The sequence below is a fragment of the Scyliorhinus canicula genome, chromosome 25, assembly GCF_902713615.1.
Source record: "Scyliorhinus canicula chromosome 25, sScyCan1.1, whole genome shotgun sequence".
Classification (NCBI taxonomy): domain Eukaryota; kingdom Metazoa; phylum Chordata; class Chondrichthyes; order Carcharhiniformes; family Scyliorhinidae; genus Scyliorhinus; species Scyliorhinus canicula.
The window spans coordinates 14,586,563-14,601,050 of record NC_052170.1 but is presented as its reverse complement, the minus strand read 5'-3'; the positions used below and the strand labels follow the sequence as shown (position 1 = coordinate 14,601,050).

At 57.4% G+C, this 14,488-nt stretch overlaps 1 protein-coding gene across 2 annotated transcripts; it reads left to right on the top strand.

Moving 5' to 3' along the window:
* Nucleotides 1-185: 185 nt before the first annotated feature.
* LOC119957177 (keratin, type I cytoskeletal 18-like) lies at nucleotides 186-13,396 on the top strand. 2 transcript variants are annotated; one of them, XM_038784975.1, is made up of 8 exons: nucleotides 186-373; nucleotides 2,813-2,938; nucleotides 4,670-4,890; nucleotides 6,621-6,637; nucleotides 7,850-7,883; nucleotides 11,922-11,941; nucleotides 13,076-13,098; nucleotides 13,135-13,396. In XM_038784975.1, exons 1-7 carry the CDS (start codon nucleotides 326-328, stop codon nucleotides 13,087-13,089), a joined length of 480 nt encoding a protein of 159 aa, XP_038640903.1. In that variant the 5' UTR covers nucleotides 186-325; the 3' UTR covers nucleotides 13,090-13,098; nucleotides 13,135-13,396. The 2 variants fall into 2 exon arrangements, with proteins under 2 accessions (XP_038640903.1, XP_038640902.1); XM_038784974.1 differs by having other exon boundaries at nucleotides 13,076-13,396.
* Nucleotides 13,397-14,488: the final 1,092 nt, after the last annotated feature.

Here is a 14,488-nt window from a genome sequence, read left to right as displayed (position 1 = left end):
TTTTTCTTTATTCTGTATCCACCTCTCCCATCTCCTTCTCAGCTGCTCACTCTTGATCTCTGCCCTTCCTTGCCCAGCTTTCAAACCCTTGCTTTGCACGCCCTCCATTATTGGACTGGGGAAGGTGGAGGAAGCTGATATTGGCTGGATGCCAACACCCTTTGCTGGCCCACACCATTCTCCCCTTTTCATTTGAGCCTTGCGTTTTCAGGAACTGAAGCTGCTGCGACAGCAGAAGACCCAAGACATCCAAGTGGAGGTGGACGCAGGTCCTTCTGTCGATCTGTCCGCAGCCTTGCAAGATTTGCGCAACAACTATAACAAGATGGTCAATGACAACAAGAAGGATCTGGATGATTGGTACAAGCAACAGGTAGGATTACGCGGGACCTAACCGTAAACAGACCGGCTGATCTGACTCCACGTTAATGAAGTCAGTGGGGAGATTTGAGGGCTGGCTCATGGGCGAACACAGCTGGCAACCTCCAAGCTGAACCGAGGTTGCCCGCCCTTCGCTCGGGGCTGGGTTTTCCTCGTGCCGCTGAAAGTGAATGGAGTTTGGGCTGGAACGTCAAATCCTCCGTCCGGGCTCGCGACGGGTTGCGCCCACCCACGCGATCGGAGATTCCCGCCTGAGACATTATCATCAATGCAAGGGCGGCAAGGGTTAATGGAACATCGCAGTCAACCTCGAGGGCGAGCGAGATGCGCAAGCATACAAGGCACTGATGCTAAGCCTTGTAGGGGAGAGACGTGAAGGAGATAGCTGGAGTACAGACTGAAGGAAGGACGGGTGGGATTCTCTGATCCCGGTGCTGAGTGTTGATGCCGATGGAAACGCCGCCGTGTTTCTCGACGGCGTCAACATGGCCCCAGGATCAGCAATTCTGGCCCCGACAGGGGGGCCTGCAGGGTGTTGGTGTGGTTCACGCAGCTCCAGCTGCTGATCCGGCCGTGGAATGGGCGCCGGGGTGGGGTGCGTGCATGCGCAGCGGGCCCAGCGCAAACCCGCGCATGCGCAGCCCCACCGGAGCGATTTCCGCGCATGCACGGCATCTCCCTTGTCCGCGCCGGCCCCGACCCAACATGGCGCAGGAGTGCAGGCTGCCGACGCGGAAGAAAGGAGGCCGGGAGACAGAGAGGCCGGCCTGCCGATTGGTGAGTCCCGATCGCGGGGCCAGGCTGCATCGGAGGCCCCCCACACAGGCCACCACCCGACCCTTCAATGCCAAGGTCCTGCCGGCTCAGAGCAGGTTAGAACAGGGGGGGTAGGTTTTAGGGCTGCTCGGTCCATCCGGGTTGGAGAATCGCGGGGGGGGGGGGGGGGTGGGGGAGCGCAGAGAGCGGCCCCCAAACGGCGGCGTGCCGACCACGCCGTCCCCAATGGCGCCGATTCTCTGCCCTGCGGAGAATCGCGTCCCGGCGCGGTGGCGGAGAATCCCACCCAGTGTAAGTGAGAGCAGATTATAGTTAATGTAATAGTGTAGAGATTAGTAGTGGATGAGTATAGATTATATGTTAACCATCAACTGTGTATTATATAGGAGTAAGTGTCAAATCCAATTAAGTAGTGTTAATAAATTTATAGCTTTGTTCATGTTAGAAGCTATTTTGTCGTCTTTGTGAACACTGCACCAACCATCCTGAATTTAGCCCACACAAAGATTACCACACTGCCCGCTATCTCTAACTTCAGGGATTGGAAGCAATTCCTAATCTGCTCGTTCAAATTGTAAAGGTGTTAGAAACAGTTCAGAGAAGGATTAACAGACTAATACCAGGAATGGCTGGGTTGTCTTATGAAGAAAAGCTGGAGAGGTTGAGTATGTGTCTGCTGGGGTGGAGAAGAGTAAGAGGCAACTTGCTTGAACCTGGATGGCACAGTGGTTAGCACTGTTGCTTCACAGCTCCAGGGTCCCGGATTCGATTCCCTGCTTGGGTCGCTCTCTGTGCGGAGTCTGCACGTTCTCCCCGTGTCTGCGTGGGTTTCCTCCGGGTGCTCCGGTCCCCTCCCACAAGTCCCAAAAGACACGCCTGTTAGGTGAATTGGACGATGTGAATTCTCCCTCGGTGTACCCGAACAGGCGCCAGAGTGTGGCGACGAGGGGATTTTCACAGTCACTTCATTGCGGTGTTAATGTAAGCCTACTTGTGACACTGATAAAGAATAATAATAATAATATCATTAAGATCCTGAGGGGGTATTGACGGGGTGGGTGTGGATCAGCAATTCTGTTGTGGGAGAATCCACAATGTTTCCTCTTGTGGGAGAATCTAGAACTAGGGGGCGGGTCACTGTTTAAAAATACCGGGGGGTCACCCACTTAGGCAGAGGTGAGGGGAAATGTTTCTCTCTCTCGGGAGGATGTTGAGTCTCTGGAACTCTCTTCCTCGAACGGCAGTGGAAGCAGAGTCAGCAGATTTTTAAGGCAGAGGGAGATCGATTCTTGATTTTAACGAGGGGGGGTGACAGGTTATCGGGGAGGTCGACAGGAATGAGGTGATGATCAGGTCATCCACGGCCATATTGAATGGCGGAACAGGCTTCACCATCAGCGTGGTCGGTTGGTCACCGTGGATGCCCACCGCTTCGCATGCTCGTCTCAACTCCGAAGAAAAGTCACACGGTCTCAAAATGTTTTGCTCAAACCCTCTAGATTCCTCGCAACCCCCGCCCCCTCTCCGCCACCCTCTCGCTGCCTCGCGTTTTTTGTTTCCATTTCAAATCAGTGTGGATTGTATTATCTGACGGACATCATTTTCCACAAGTGCCAACCTCTCCTCCTCTCTCTCTCTCGCTCTGATTTCTCAGGTGCAGGTTCAAAACACGCACGTCACGCAGAACACCCAGGCTCTCACCTCTGGTCAGGCGGAACTGGCAACATTCAGGCAGCAGATCCAGACCCTTGAGGCCGATTACAACGCCCTATACGGCAGCGTAAGTGTGCTTTGGCATTTCACGTTGGAGTGCGGGGTTTACCTGGACGCGGCTCGTGGTGGTGGGGGCGGGCGGGGTGGGGAAAGAGGAAGAGGAGGAGGAGGAGTGGGGATGGAGCGATCCTCCTCAAACAGGCCTTCACACTGACTCACTGACTGGGGCAGCGGCCTGCTCAAACAGGCCTCACACTGACTGGGGCAGCGGCCTGCTCAAACAGGCCTTCACACTGACTGGGGTAGGGGCCTGCTGAAACAGGCCTTCACACTGACCGGGGTAGGGGCCTGCTCAAACAGGCCTTCACACTGACCGGGGTAGGGGCATGCTCAAACAGGCCTTCACACTGACCGGGGTAGGGGCCTGCTCAAACAGGCCTTCACACTGACTGGGGCAGCGGCCTGCTGAAACAGGCCTTCACACTGACCGGGGTAGGGGCCTGCTGGAACAGGCCTTCACTCTGACCGGGGTAGGGGCCTGCTCAAACAGGCCTTCACTAACTGGGGTAGGGGCCTGCTGAAACAGGTCTTCACACTGACCGGGGTAGGGGTCTGCTGGAACAGGCCTTCACGCTGACCGGGGAAGGGGCCTGCTCAAACAGGCCTTCACACTGACCGGGGTAGGGGCCTGCTCAAACAGGCCTTCACACTGACCGGGGTAGGGGCATGCTCAAACAGGCCTTCACACTGACCGGGGTAGGGGCATGCTCAAACAGGCCTTCACACTGACCGGGGTAGGGGCCTGCTCAAACAGGCCTTCACACTGACCGGGGTAGGGGCCTGCTCAAACAGGCCTTCACACTGACTGGGGCAGCGGCCTGCTCAAACAGGCCTTCACTCTGACCGGGGGAGCGGCCTGCTCAAACAGGCCTTCACGCTGACCGGCGAAGGGCCTGCTCAAACAGGCCTTCACGCTGACCGGGGAGGGGCCTGCTCAAACAGGCCTTCACTAACTGGGGTAGGGGCCTGCTCAAACAGGCCTTCACGCTGACCTATGGGGGGGGCCTGCTCAAACAGGCCTTCACACTGACTGGGGTAGGGGCCTGCTCAAACAGGCCTTCACGCTGACCAGGGAAGGGGCCTGCTCAAACAGGCCTTCACACTGACCAGGGTAGGGGCCCGCTCAAACAGGACTTCACTCTGACCGGGGTAAGGGCCCGCTCAAACAGGCCTTCACACTGACCGGGCTAGGGGCCTGCTCAAACAGGCCTTCACACTGACCGGGGTAGGGGCCCGCTGAAACAGGCCTTCACACTGACCGGGCTAGGGGCCTGCTCAAACAGGCCTTCACACTGACCGGGGTAGGGGCCTGCTCAAACAGGCCTTCACACTGACCGGGGTAGGGGCCTGCTCAAACAGGCCTTCACACTGACTGGGGCAGCGGTCTGCTCAAACAGGCCTTCACTCTGACCGGGGGAGCGGCCTGCTCAAACAGGACTTCACTCTGACCGGGGTAGGGGCCCGCTCAAACAGGCCTTCACACTGACCGGGCTAGGGGCCTGCTCAAACAGGCCTTCACACTGACCGGGGTAGTGGCCTGCTCAAACAGGCCTTCACGCTGACCGGGGTAGGGGCCTGCTCAAACAGGCCTTCACACTGACTGGGCTAGGGGCCTGCTCAAACAGGCCTCCACACTGACCGGGCTAGGGGCCTGCTCAAACAGGACTTCACACTGACCGGGGTAGGGGCCTGCTCAAACAGGCCTTCACACTGACCGAAACCTTCTTGATCTTCTCAGCTGGCCGCCCTGCAGAATGCACTGGACAATACGGAAGGGAGGTATGACAAGGAGCTCCACAGACTGTTCGGCTCGATTGCCCATCTGGAAGGGGAACTGGGATCTCTCCGGAACAGCTTGAAAGGACAGACCGAGGAATATCAGTCGCTCCTCAACTTGAAGATGAAGCTGGAGGCCGAGATTCGGGACTACAAAACTCTCCTGGAAGGAGGGAGCCGAAAGTAAGATCCAGATAAATGCCAGGGTGCAGTTTTACGAGCGAAAATGTGGCTATTCGCACTGGTAGTGAGAATCATAGAAAAGTTAGAGAGCGGGATTCTCCGACCCCCCCCCCCCCCAGCTGAGCCAGCGGTTGGGGGGGGGGCGTGAATCCTGCTGCAACGCCGGTTGGGAGCTGTTGGCAGTGCCCCCCCCCCCCCCCCCCCCCCCCCCCCACCCGGCGATTCCACGATGGGCCGAGTGGCCACCCGTTTTCGGCCAGTCCCACCGGCGCAAATCAAACAAGGTCCTTACCGGCGGAACCTGGCTCTGCGGGCAGCCTGCGGAGTCCTTGGGGGAGGGGAGGGGAGGGAGGGGGCGCGCGGGGGGGGATCCAGGCCCGGGCGGGGCACCCACAGTGGCCTGGCCCGCGATCGGGGCCCACCAATCTGCGGGCGGGCCTGTGCCGTGGGGGCGCTCTTTTCCTCCGCGCCGGCCACGGGCCGCGGTGGAGGTGAAACCCCCGCGCATGCACTGGGATCACACCAGAACACGCTGGCACTCCCACACATAGCCAACTCGCGCCGGCCTGAATTGAACATTTCATCTTCAATCACCAACATAGGCAGCAAATTATTGAATGAAAGTAGTTTCCTCATGTCCCCTCTAATCCTTCTTTCAGTCACCTTCAATCTATGCCCGCTTGATTCCTCGGCTCGGAGTGGGGGGGGGGGAACAAGTCTTACATTTCCCACTCTGCCCCTCATAGTTTTGTACACCGCCGCTAGGTCACCCCTCAGCCTCCTCTATCCGAAGGCCTGTCTAATATCTCCTCGTAAAATTTTCAAACCCTGGCAACAGTTATTGGGAATCTCCTCTGTACCCACTCCGGAGCATATATGTCCTTCCTGTGATGTGGTGACCAGGGTGACTCGAACTACGCAGTTTGTCTCAATCGGAATCCTCAGTCCTCTTTGCTGCGAGTGACAACAGGAAGGTGCCCCACCAATGTGGCGGTGTGTGGGCATACATTTGACCCACGGACCCCCTTCGCCGCCCCCCCCGGCCCTCGCAATTAGGGGCTGGTTTAGCACAGTGGGCTAAATAGTTGGCTTGTAATGCAGAACAAGGCCAGCAGCGCGGGTTCAATTCCCGTACCGGCCTCCCCGAACAGGCGCCGGAATGTGGCGACCAGGGGCTTTTCACAGTAACTTCGTTTGAGGCCTACTCGTGACAATAAGTGATTATTATTAACTTGGGGTTAAAAGATGAACAAAGACAATGACATCCCCCCGGGCAGTGAGAATAGCAGCTGGGCAACCAAGTAGGTTGGGATGGTTGGCGGGAGGGATGGAATTGGCTTTCCTTCCCCCCCCCGGGCGAAGAATGTTCTGGAACGGTGGGAGGCGATTGGATGATGGAGGCTCCAGCATCTCACCAGGCTGTTGAACTGATGAGAGGCTGAGTGGTAGATCTCCGATTCGTTGTTGACTACTCGTGGATAAAATCCCAGGAGAATTAATCTGTTACCCCTTGAGGTTTCCTGGGAGAGGACCATCTACAGCGTTCAAGGAAGAAGCCACGAGATGACTTTCCGTAGGGTGGCTCTCTGTTGGTCACAGGCAGGGTAGAGTATTGGCCTCGAGCCTGACCATGCTGCTGTTTTAGATCTGCTACATGGTTCACTTTGCAACAGGAGCTACGTTTTTAAAATCTTTCTCTTTTTCTTCCCCCCCCCCCCCCCTCACTCTAGCTTGGTTAGCGGAAGTGGTAAGTGACTTCTTGTGATTTTGAGTGTGACGTTTTCTGTACTGGTTCTTTTAATTTTCTGCTGTAAACCAAGGCAGGGTAGCACAGTGGTTAGCACTGTTGCTCCACAGCGCCAGGGTCCCAGGTTCGTTTCCCGGCTTGGGTCACTGTCTGTCTGTGCGGAGTCTGCACCTTCTCCCCGCGTCTGCGTGGGTTTCCTCCGGGCGCTCCGGTTTCCTCCCACAAGTCCTGAGAGACGTGCTGTCAGGTGAATTGGGCATTCTGAATTCTCCCTCCGTGTACCCGAACAGGCGCCGGAATGTGGTGACTAGGGGATTTTCACAGTAACTTCATTGAATGTTAATGTAAGCCTACTTTGACAATACAGATTATTAACATTTTTGTTATTTGCTGCACCTCACTAAGGGACAATGGGTGAAATAGTCATATTTCCTTCAGTCTGCCCCAATTGTCTATTTATTGTCTATTGTTCATGTCTCTCTCACTGTCTCTTTCTCTCTATCTGTCTCTCCTTCTCTCTGTCTTTATCTTGCTCTGTCTCTCTGTCATTTTTGTCTCTCTTACTCTATCTCTTTTTCTGTCACTCTGTCTCTCTCGCTTTGTCTGTCTCTTTCCATCTGTCTCTCTCTCTCTCTCTCTCCCTCTCTCTCTCCCTCTCTCTCTCTCTGTTTCTCTTTCTCTCTCTCTCTCTGTCTTCACCTCACTCTCTCTCAGTCTCTCTTTGTCTGTCTTTCTGTGTCTCTTTATCCATCTCTTTTTCTATCATTCCCTCTCTTTGTCTGTCTGTCTCGCTCTTTTCTGTTTCTCTCGCTCTTTTTCTGTCTCGCTCGCTCTTTTCTGTCTCGCTCGCTCTTTTCTGTTTCTCTCCCTCTTCGTCAGTCTGCCTGTCTAGCTTTCCCAGCAATGCTGGGTCTCTCTCTCCCTTCTCCACCTTCCTGCTAACTGAGAGTGATTAACTCGGTGTTGCTTCCCTTCTCCCTAGTCTCCTTTTCAGCTTGCCCACAGTCTCTTGACCTTGGTGTTACCCCACTGTGACCCTTAACCTGTGTCACACAATAAAGGCAAACTCACATCCTCCCTGTTAATGACTCCATTTCTTGAGGGTGACTGGAGTTGAAGGGTGAGGTATTGAGGGTTCATCGGTACAGCTCCATTTTGAATTGTAGTTCGCCTTGCAATCGGTTAACTGTTCTCTTTCCTGTGCTACTTTAGGTAAGAGTTCGGGGGGTTCGAGTATGACTATCACGTAAGTCCCTCAATTGTTGACCTTTGAGGACCAATGACAAATTTCTGAGCCTCACATCCTAAATGTTACAGCGAGTTCAAAGTGTTGACAGCCATCCTTCCCAGCATGCCCAATGTTGTTGACCTCGCCCCCGTGATGTCTGCAGTGAATCGATGGGGTCGCTTCTTCAGGCCGATCGAATGTCGGTCATGGGTTGCGTGGCGGGATAGGAGCGGGAGAAGGCCACTCGGCCCCTCGAGCCTGCTCCGCCATTCGATAAGATCGTGGCTTGATCTGATTGTGACCTCAGCCGCACATTCCTGCCTCTGCCCAATAACCTTTCACCCCTCTCGTCAGTCAAGAATCTATCCCGCTCGCCCTTAAAAATATTCAAAGCTTCCGCTGCCGATTGAGGAAGAGAGTTCCAGAGACTCTACACCCTCCGAGAGAAAATAATTCTGCTCATTAATGGGCGACCCTTTATTTTTAAACAGCGACCTCCGCCGAGTTCTAGATTCTCCGACAAGAGGAAACGTCCTGTCCGCATCCACCCTGTCAACACCCCCTCGGCATCTTGGGTATATTTAAATGAGCTGGACCAGGTGTAATGGCTTCTGGCCGGGCGGGAGGGGAGGGAGATTCCCAGGCCATTGGGGTCCCTTGGGTGTCGGGGACAGAACAGGCTGGCACTCCCTTTGACAGACGGGCACCTTGACACCCCAAGCCTGGCACCCAGATGCTGCCAAGTTGCCTGGTTGGCCCTGCAAAGCTAGCGGGGCACTGACGTGTGCCAGGGTGGCAGTGCCGGGGCCTGAGGGGGCCATGCCCGTGAAAGGGGGAAGTGGGGTGTTTGAAGGGCGGGGGTTGAAGGGCAACTCTGAAGGAGCCTCATAAGGGGGGGGGCTGAAGGGGGGGTGCCCAATACCGGGAGATGAGGAGGGCTCAAAAAGGGCAGATGGAGGGCACCTCAGTGACCCCATAGCAAGGTGTCCTCTCTTGGTGGGGGAGGAGGGTAATGCCCATGTGTGGGTGGGGGGTAACATTGCTCATGGTTGGGTGGGGGGGGCGTGGTCCCCTCAAGCTCACTAACAGGCCGGGGCTCCCTTTCAAACTGGCGTCCTGACCTCTGAGCACCTCAGTTTGGCCGGTGGGTTCAGCTCCCCGGCGATGAAAACATTTCTAATTGTGAGTTAGACCGGGGAGAAACTCCCCCAAGCCCCCCCCCCCCAAAAAAAAATGACTACGGGCGCGATCTAACCTTGGGCGGGATTCTCCCCTACCCGCCGATCGGGCAATACCAGCGGCAAGGAGTGGCGTGAACCACTTTGGCATCGGGCCGCCCAGAAGGTGTTGAATCCTCCGCACCTTCAGGGGCCAGGCCGGTGCGGCGGGGTTGGCGCCACGCTAACCAGCGGCAAAGGGCATCCGCCAGCCGGCGCAGGTTGTGCTGGCATCATCCCAACGCACGTGCAGGGGAGGTTCTTCTCCACGCCGGCCATGGTAGACCGTTACATTGGCCAGCGCAGAGGGAAAGAGTGCCTCCACGGCACAGGCACCGATCCCTCCGTGCCCCCCCCCCCCCCCCCCCCCCCCCACCGAGGAATCCGCCTGCAGAGCCAGGTCCCGCTGGTACGGACCTGGTGTGATGTACGGCGGCGGGACTGGCTGAAAACGTTCAGCCCATCGCGGGGCGGAGAATCACCGGGGGGGGGGAACGCTACCAACGGCTCCCAAAAGGCGCGGCGTGATTCCCGCCCCCCCACAGAAAAAACAGCGCCTGTGAATCCGGCTGCGGGGCGAGATTCACGCCCCCCCGACGATTCTCCGGCCCGGCGGGGGGGTTCGGAGAATCCCACCCAAGATCCCCGGTGCAGGCAAATTGTCAAACTGGCACCCTGACAGTACCAGGCTGGCACCCTGACAGTACCAGGCTGGCACCCTGACAGTACCAGGCTGGCACCCTGACAGTACCAGGCTGGCACCCTGACAGTACCAGGCTGGCACCCTGACAGTGTCAGGCTGGCACCCTGACAGTGTCAGGCTGGCACCCTGACAGTACCAGGCTGGCACCCTGACAGTACCAGGCTGGCACCCTGACAGTGTCAGGCTGGCACCCTGACAGTACCAGGCTGGCACCCTGACAGTACCAGGCTGGCACCCTGACAGTACCAGGCTGGCACCCTGACAGTACCAGGCTGGCACCCTGACAGTACCAGGCTGGCACCCTGACAGTGTCAGGCTGGCACCCTGACAGTACCAGGCTGGCACCCTGACAGTACCAGGCTGGCACCCTGACAGTACCAGGCTGGCACCCTGACAGTGTCAGGCTGGCACCCTGACAGTACCAGGCTGGCACCCTGACAGTACCAGGCTGGCACCCTGACAGTACCAGGCTGGCACCCTGACAGTACCAGGCTGGCACCCTGACAGTACCAGGCTGGCACCCTGACAGTGTCAGGCTGGCACCCTGACAGTGCCAGGCTGGCACCCTGACAGTACCAGGCTGGCACCCTGACAGTACCAGGCTGGCACCCTGACAGTACCAGGCTGGCACCCTGACAGTACCAGGCTGGCACCCTGACAGTGTCAGGCTGGCACCCTGACAGTACCAGGCTGGCACCCTGACAGTACCAGGCTGGCACCCTGACAGTACCAGGCTGGCACCCTGACAGTACCAGGCTGGCACCCTGACAGTACCAGGCTGGCACCCTGACAGTACCAGGCTGGCACCCTGACAGTACCAAGCTGGCACCCTGACAGTACCAGGCTGGCACCCTGACAGTGTCAGGCTGGCACCCTGACAGTACCAGGCTGGCCCCCTGACAGTACCAGGCTGGCACCCTGACAGTACCAGGCTGGCACCCTGACAGTACCAGGCTGGCACCCTGACAGTACCAGGCTGGCACCCTGACAGTACCAGGCTGGCACCCTGACAGTACCAGGCTGGCACCCTGACAGTGTCAGGCTGGCACCCCTGGACAGTGCCAGGCTGGCACCCTGACAGTACCAGGCTGCACCCCTGACAGTACCAGGCTGGCACCCTGACAGTGTCAGGCTGGCACCCTGACAGTACCAGGCTGGCACCCTGACAGGACCAGGCTGGCACCCTGACAGTACCAGGCTGGCACCCTGACAGTACCAGGCTGACACCCTGACAGTACCAGGCTGGCACCTGACAGTACCAGGCTGGCACCCCTGACAGTACCAGGCTGGCACCCTGACAGTACCAGGCTGGCACCCTGACAGTATCAGGCTGGCACCCTGACAGTGCCAGGCTGGCACCCTGACAGTACCAGGCTGCACCCTGACAGTACCAGGCTGGCACCCTGACAGTGTCAGGCTGGCACCCTGACAGTACCAGGCTGGCACCCTGACAGTACCAGGCTGGCACCCTGACAGTACCAGGCTGGCACCCTGACAGTACCAGGCTGGCACCCTGACAGTACCAGGCTGGCACCCTGACAGTACCAGGCTGGCACCCTGACAGTGTCAAGCTGGCACCCTGACAGTACCAGGCTGGCACCCTGACAGTACCAGGCTGGCACCCTGACAGTGTCAGGCTGGCACCCTGACAGTACCAGGCTGGCACCCTGACAGTACCAGGCTGGCACCCTGACAGTACCAGGCTGGCACCCTGACAGTACCAGGCTGGCACCCTGACAGTACCAGGCTGGCACCCTGACAGTACCAGGCTGGCACCCTGACAGTACCAGGCTGGCACCCTGACAGTACCAGGCTGGCACCCTGACAGTGTCAGGCTGGCACCCTGACAGTACCAGGCTGGCACCCTGACAGTACCAGGCTGGCACCCTGACAGTACCAGGCTGGCACCCTGACAGTACCAGGCTGGCACCCTGACAGTACCAGGCTGGCACCCAGGTACAACTGCCAGGGCGGTACTGCCGGGATCCAAGGTGCCCGGGTGGCTAAATGGGTTTTTAAGATTTGAAGCTGGCATTGGGATCTGGGTTTGATTGGGTGGGCATATTTTGTTGGCATACTAACCTTGTGCACGGCAGCTGCTAACCAATTCTGTTTTCCTTTTTTGTCCACTTCTAGCACCAGCACAATAGAAAGAGGTAACGATCGATCTTCTTCGCTCTTCTTAACCCCCTCGTTCCGTGGCACCGATCGTGCGGTGCTGGCACAGGCGCACGAGGCCCACTCTTGACCCTCGGCCAGCGCCACGCGGGGTGGTGGTTTTAATACATGCTTTAATCCAGGGTCATAGAAATGGAAATTTCCTGAACGCAGCCGGGGTGTGGGGGAGGGGGGGGGGGGGGGCAGTGCCTTTGGCTGGCACCAGCTGGGCAAAGGACAGCCAATTGGTCTGCGGGCGATTCTGCGGTTTAATGAGCCAGCGTGCACAACTCCCAGCACTGCCTGTCTTCACGTGTGAAGGACAGTCACGCACAGCTTGAACCCTCCCGCTATTTTCTTTTCCCGCGCCCTCTGCTGTTCCCGGCCCCTAGGTGGCTCCCTCCTCTTTTGATGATGGTTGGCGGCCATTTTTTTTTTCCTTGCGCCCAAACGGCAAATGTTGGAAAAAGAACCCGGATGGCAAATTCAGGGATAACGTTTTCCAGGACGGGGCGACACTTCCTCAGAGCTGACGGCAGGGAGGAACGCCGCGGATTTTATCTGAGAGCGCACGATGGGCGAGAGCCCGGACGGATTGCACAAAGTTGTTCAGGGCACGAGGCAATGGCAGTGTTAAGGGCTAGAAAAGGCGAGGATAGCGGCAGGAAGCGTCATTAGGTCAAACGCAGGTCAGCGCTCAGCTTTTGAGTTTAACAACTTTAGACTGGGCGGGTTCCCCTCCACCTTGACCCCCCCCTCCCTTTTTTTTAAAGCCCAATTCAAACCCCCCACCCCTCCCCCACAGGACCATCTGTCACTTGTTCTTCAGTTTTGTCCCCGTATTAGCAGATTCTTTGGAAAGATCCGTCTGTGCGTGAAACCACAAAAGAGGACAGGAGATAATTGAATCCAAGTCTGTCCTGGCTGGCGTACATCCCGCTTCAAGAAGGGATTGGGGGGGGGGGGGGGGGAGATGGGAAATGGGCGGGAACCGCAGGAAAGTAGAAGTGTAAATTCACGAGGGTCCTGGTTTAGGAAAGAGCGGAGGGGGAGAGTGGGCGTAGCCAGCGCTGCAACGCTCTGTTTATTTTTCTTCTTCAAATGCTAACTGAGGTTTTATTCGGTCATTTCAGAAGTCGCAACGTGAGGACCCTCACTGGTGTGGCATCTCCCTCCGGCGTGGCATCTCCCTCCGGCGTGGCATCTCCCTCACCGGCTGAGGCGCCACAATCCATATTCGCTGCCGTGGCTTTCGCTGGAATCTTGGGAATGTGGGAATTTTCTCCCTTGTGGCTTCTATCCTTGACTTCCTTCCCCTTTATTGGTCCTTTTTTGCCAACAATGAAGTTTGTACATCAAGGCTCACTTCAGATAGAATTGCCCCATTTCCAAACCAGACCCCTGGGGCTGGAATAGAGCCAGGAGTCAGCGCAACCCCCCCCCCCCCCTCCCACCCCCCCCCCCCCCCACCCCCCCCCCCGCCCTCTACCCCCACCCCAATCACCTGTAATGTCTTCATTCGTAACTTGTTACCTTTCAACGGTTGAGCTGGATCCGCTCTTTCAGCATTTGAGGTGCCCTGGGTTCCTCCTGAGGTTCCGACGCCTTTTTCGCTTTCTGCTTTCAAGCTAATGAATAAAACATTTTTCCTAACTCAATCGACAAGTTGTTGCATTCCAGACTTATTTGAAATGAGCTTTAAGGTACATTGGGCGGCATTCACCAATGGGCACTGCTGGCAGTTATCGAGATTTTCAGCGGATGTGGGCATCGCTAAAGGGCATCACTAATTGCCCCTTGAACTGAGGGGCTACCTTGCCCATTTCAAGGTGCCATTAACAGGCACTGCTGTGGGTCTGACGTCACATGTAGGCCAGGCTGGGCTCCCTCATTATTCCCATCTTCCCTCATCGCCTCCCCATCTTCCTCTTCCTCCCTCATCACTCCCATCGCCCCATCTTCCCCTTCCTCCCTCATCGCCTCCCCATCTGCCCCTTCCTCCCTCTTCACCCCCCATCTTCCCCTTCCTCCCTCATCACTCCCATCGCCCCATCTTCCCCTTCCTCCCTCTTCACCCCCATCGCTTCCCCATCTTCCCCTTCCTCCCTCATCACTCCCATCGCCTCCCCATCTTCCCCTTCCTCCCTCATCACTCCCATCGCCTCCCCATCTTCCCCTTCCTCCCTCATCACTCCCATCGCCTCCCCATCTTCCCCTTCCTCCCTCATCACTCCCAACGCCTCCCCATCTTCCCCTTCCTCCCTCATCACTCCCATCGCCTCCCCATCTTCCCCTTCCTCCCTCATCACTCCCATCGCCTCCCCATCTTCCCCTTCCTCCCTCATCACTCCCATCTTCCCCTTCCTCCCTCATCGCCGCCCCATCTTCCCCTTCCTCTCTCATCACTCCCATCGCCTCCCCATCTTCCCCTTCCTCTCTCATCACTCCCATCGCCTCCCCATCTTCCCTCATCGCCGCCCCATCTTCCCCTTCCTCATCACTCCCATCTTCCCCTTCCTCCCTCATCTCCCATCTTCCCTCATCAC

Bases quoted from the DNA above. Each gene is read 5' to 3' on its own strand.
- LOC119957177 (XM_038784975.1), top strand. From the start codon at position 326: ATGGTCAATGACAACAAGAAGGATCTGGATGATTGGTACAAGCAACAG. The intron at 374-2,812 runs GTAGGATTACGC...CTGATTTCTCAG, and splicing joins ATGATTGGTACAAGCAACAG to GTGCAGGTTCAAAACACGCA. The intron at 2,939-4,669 runs GTAAGTGTGCTT...TGATCTTCTCAG, and splicing joins ACAACGCCCTATACGGCAGC to CTGGCCGCCCTGCAGAATGC.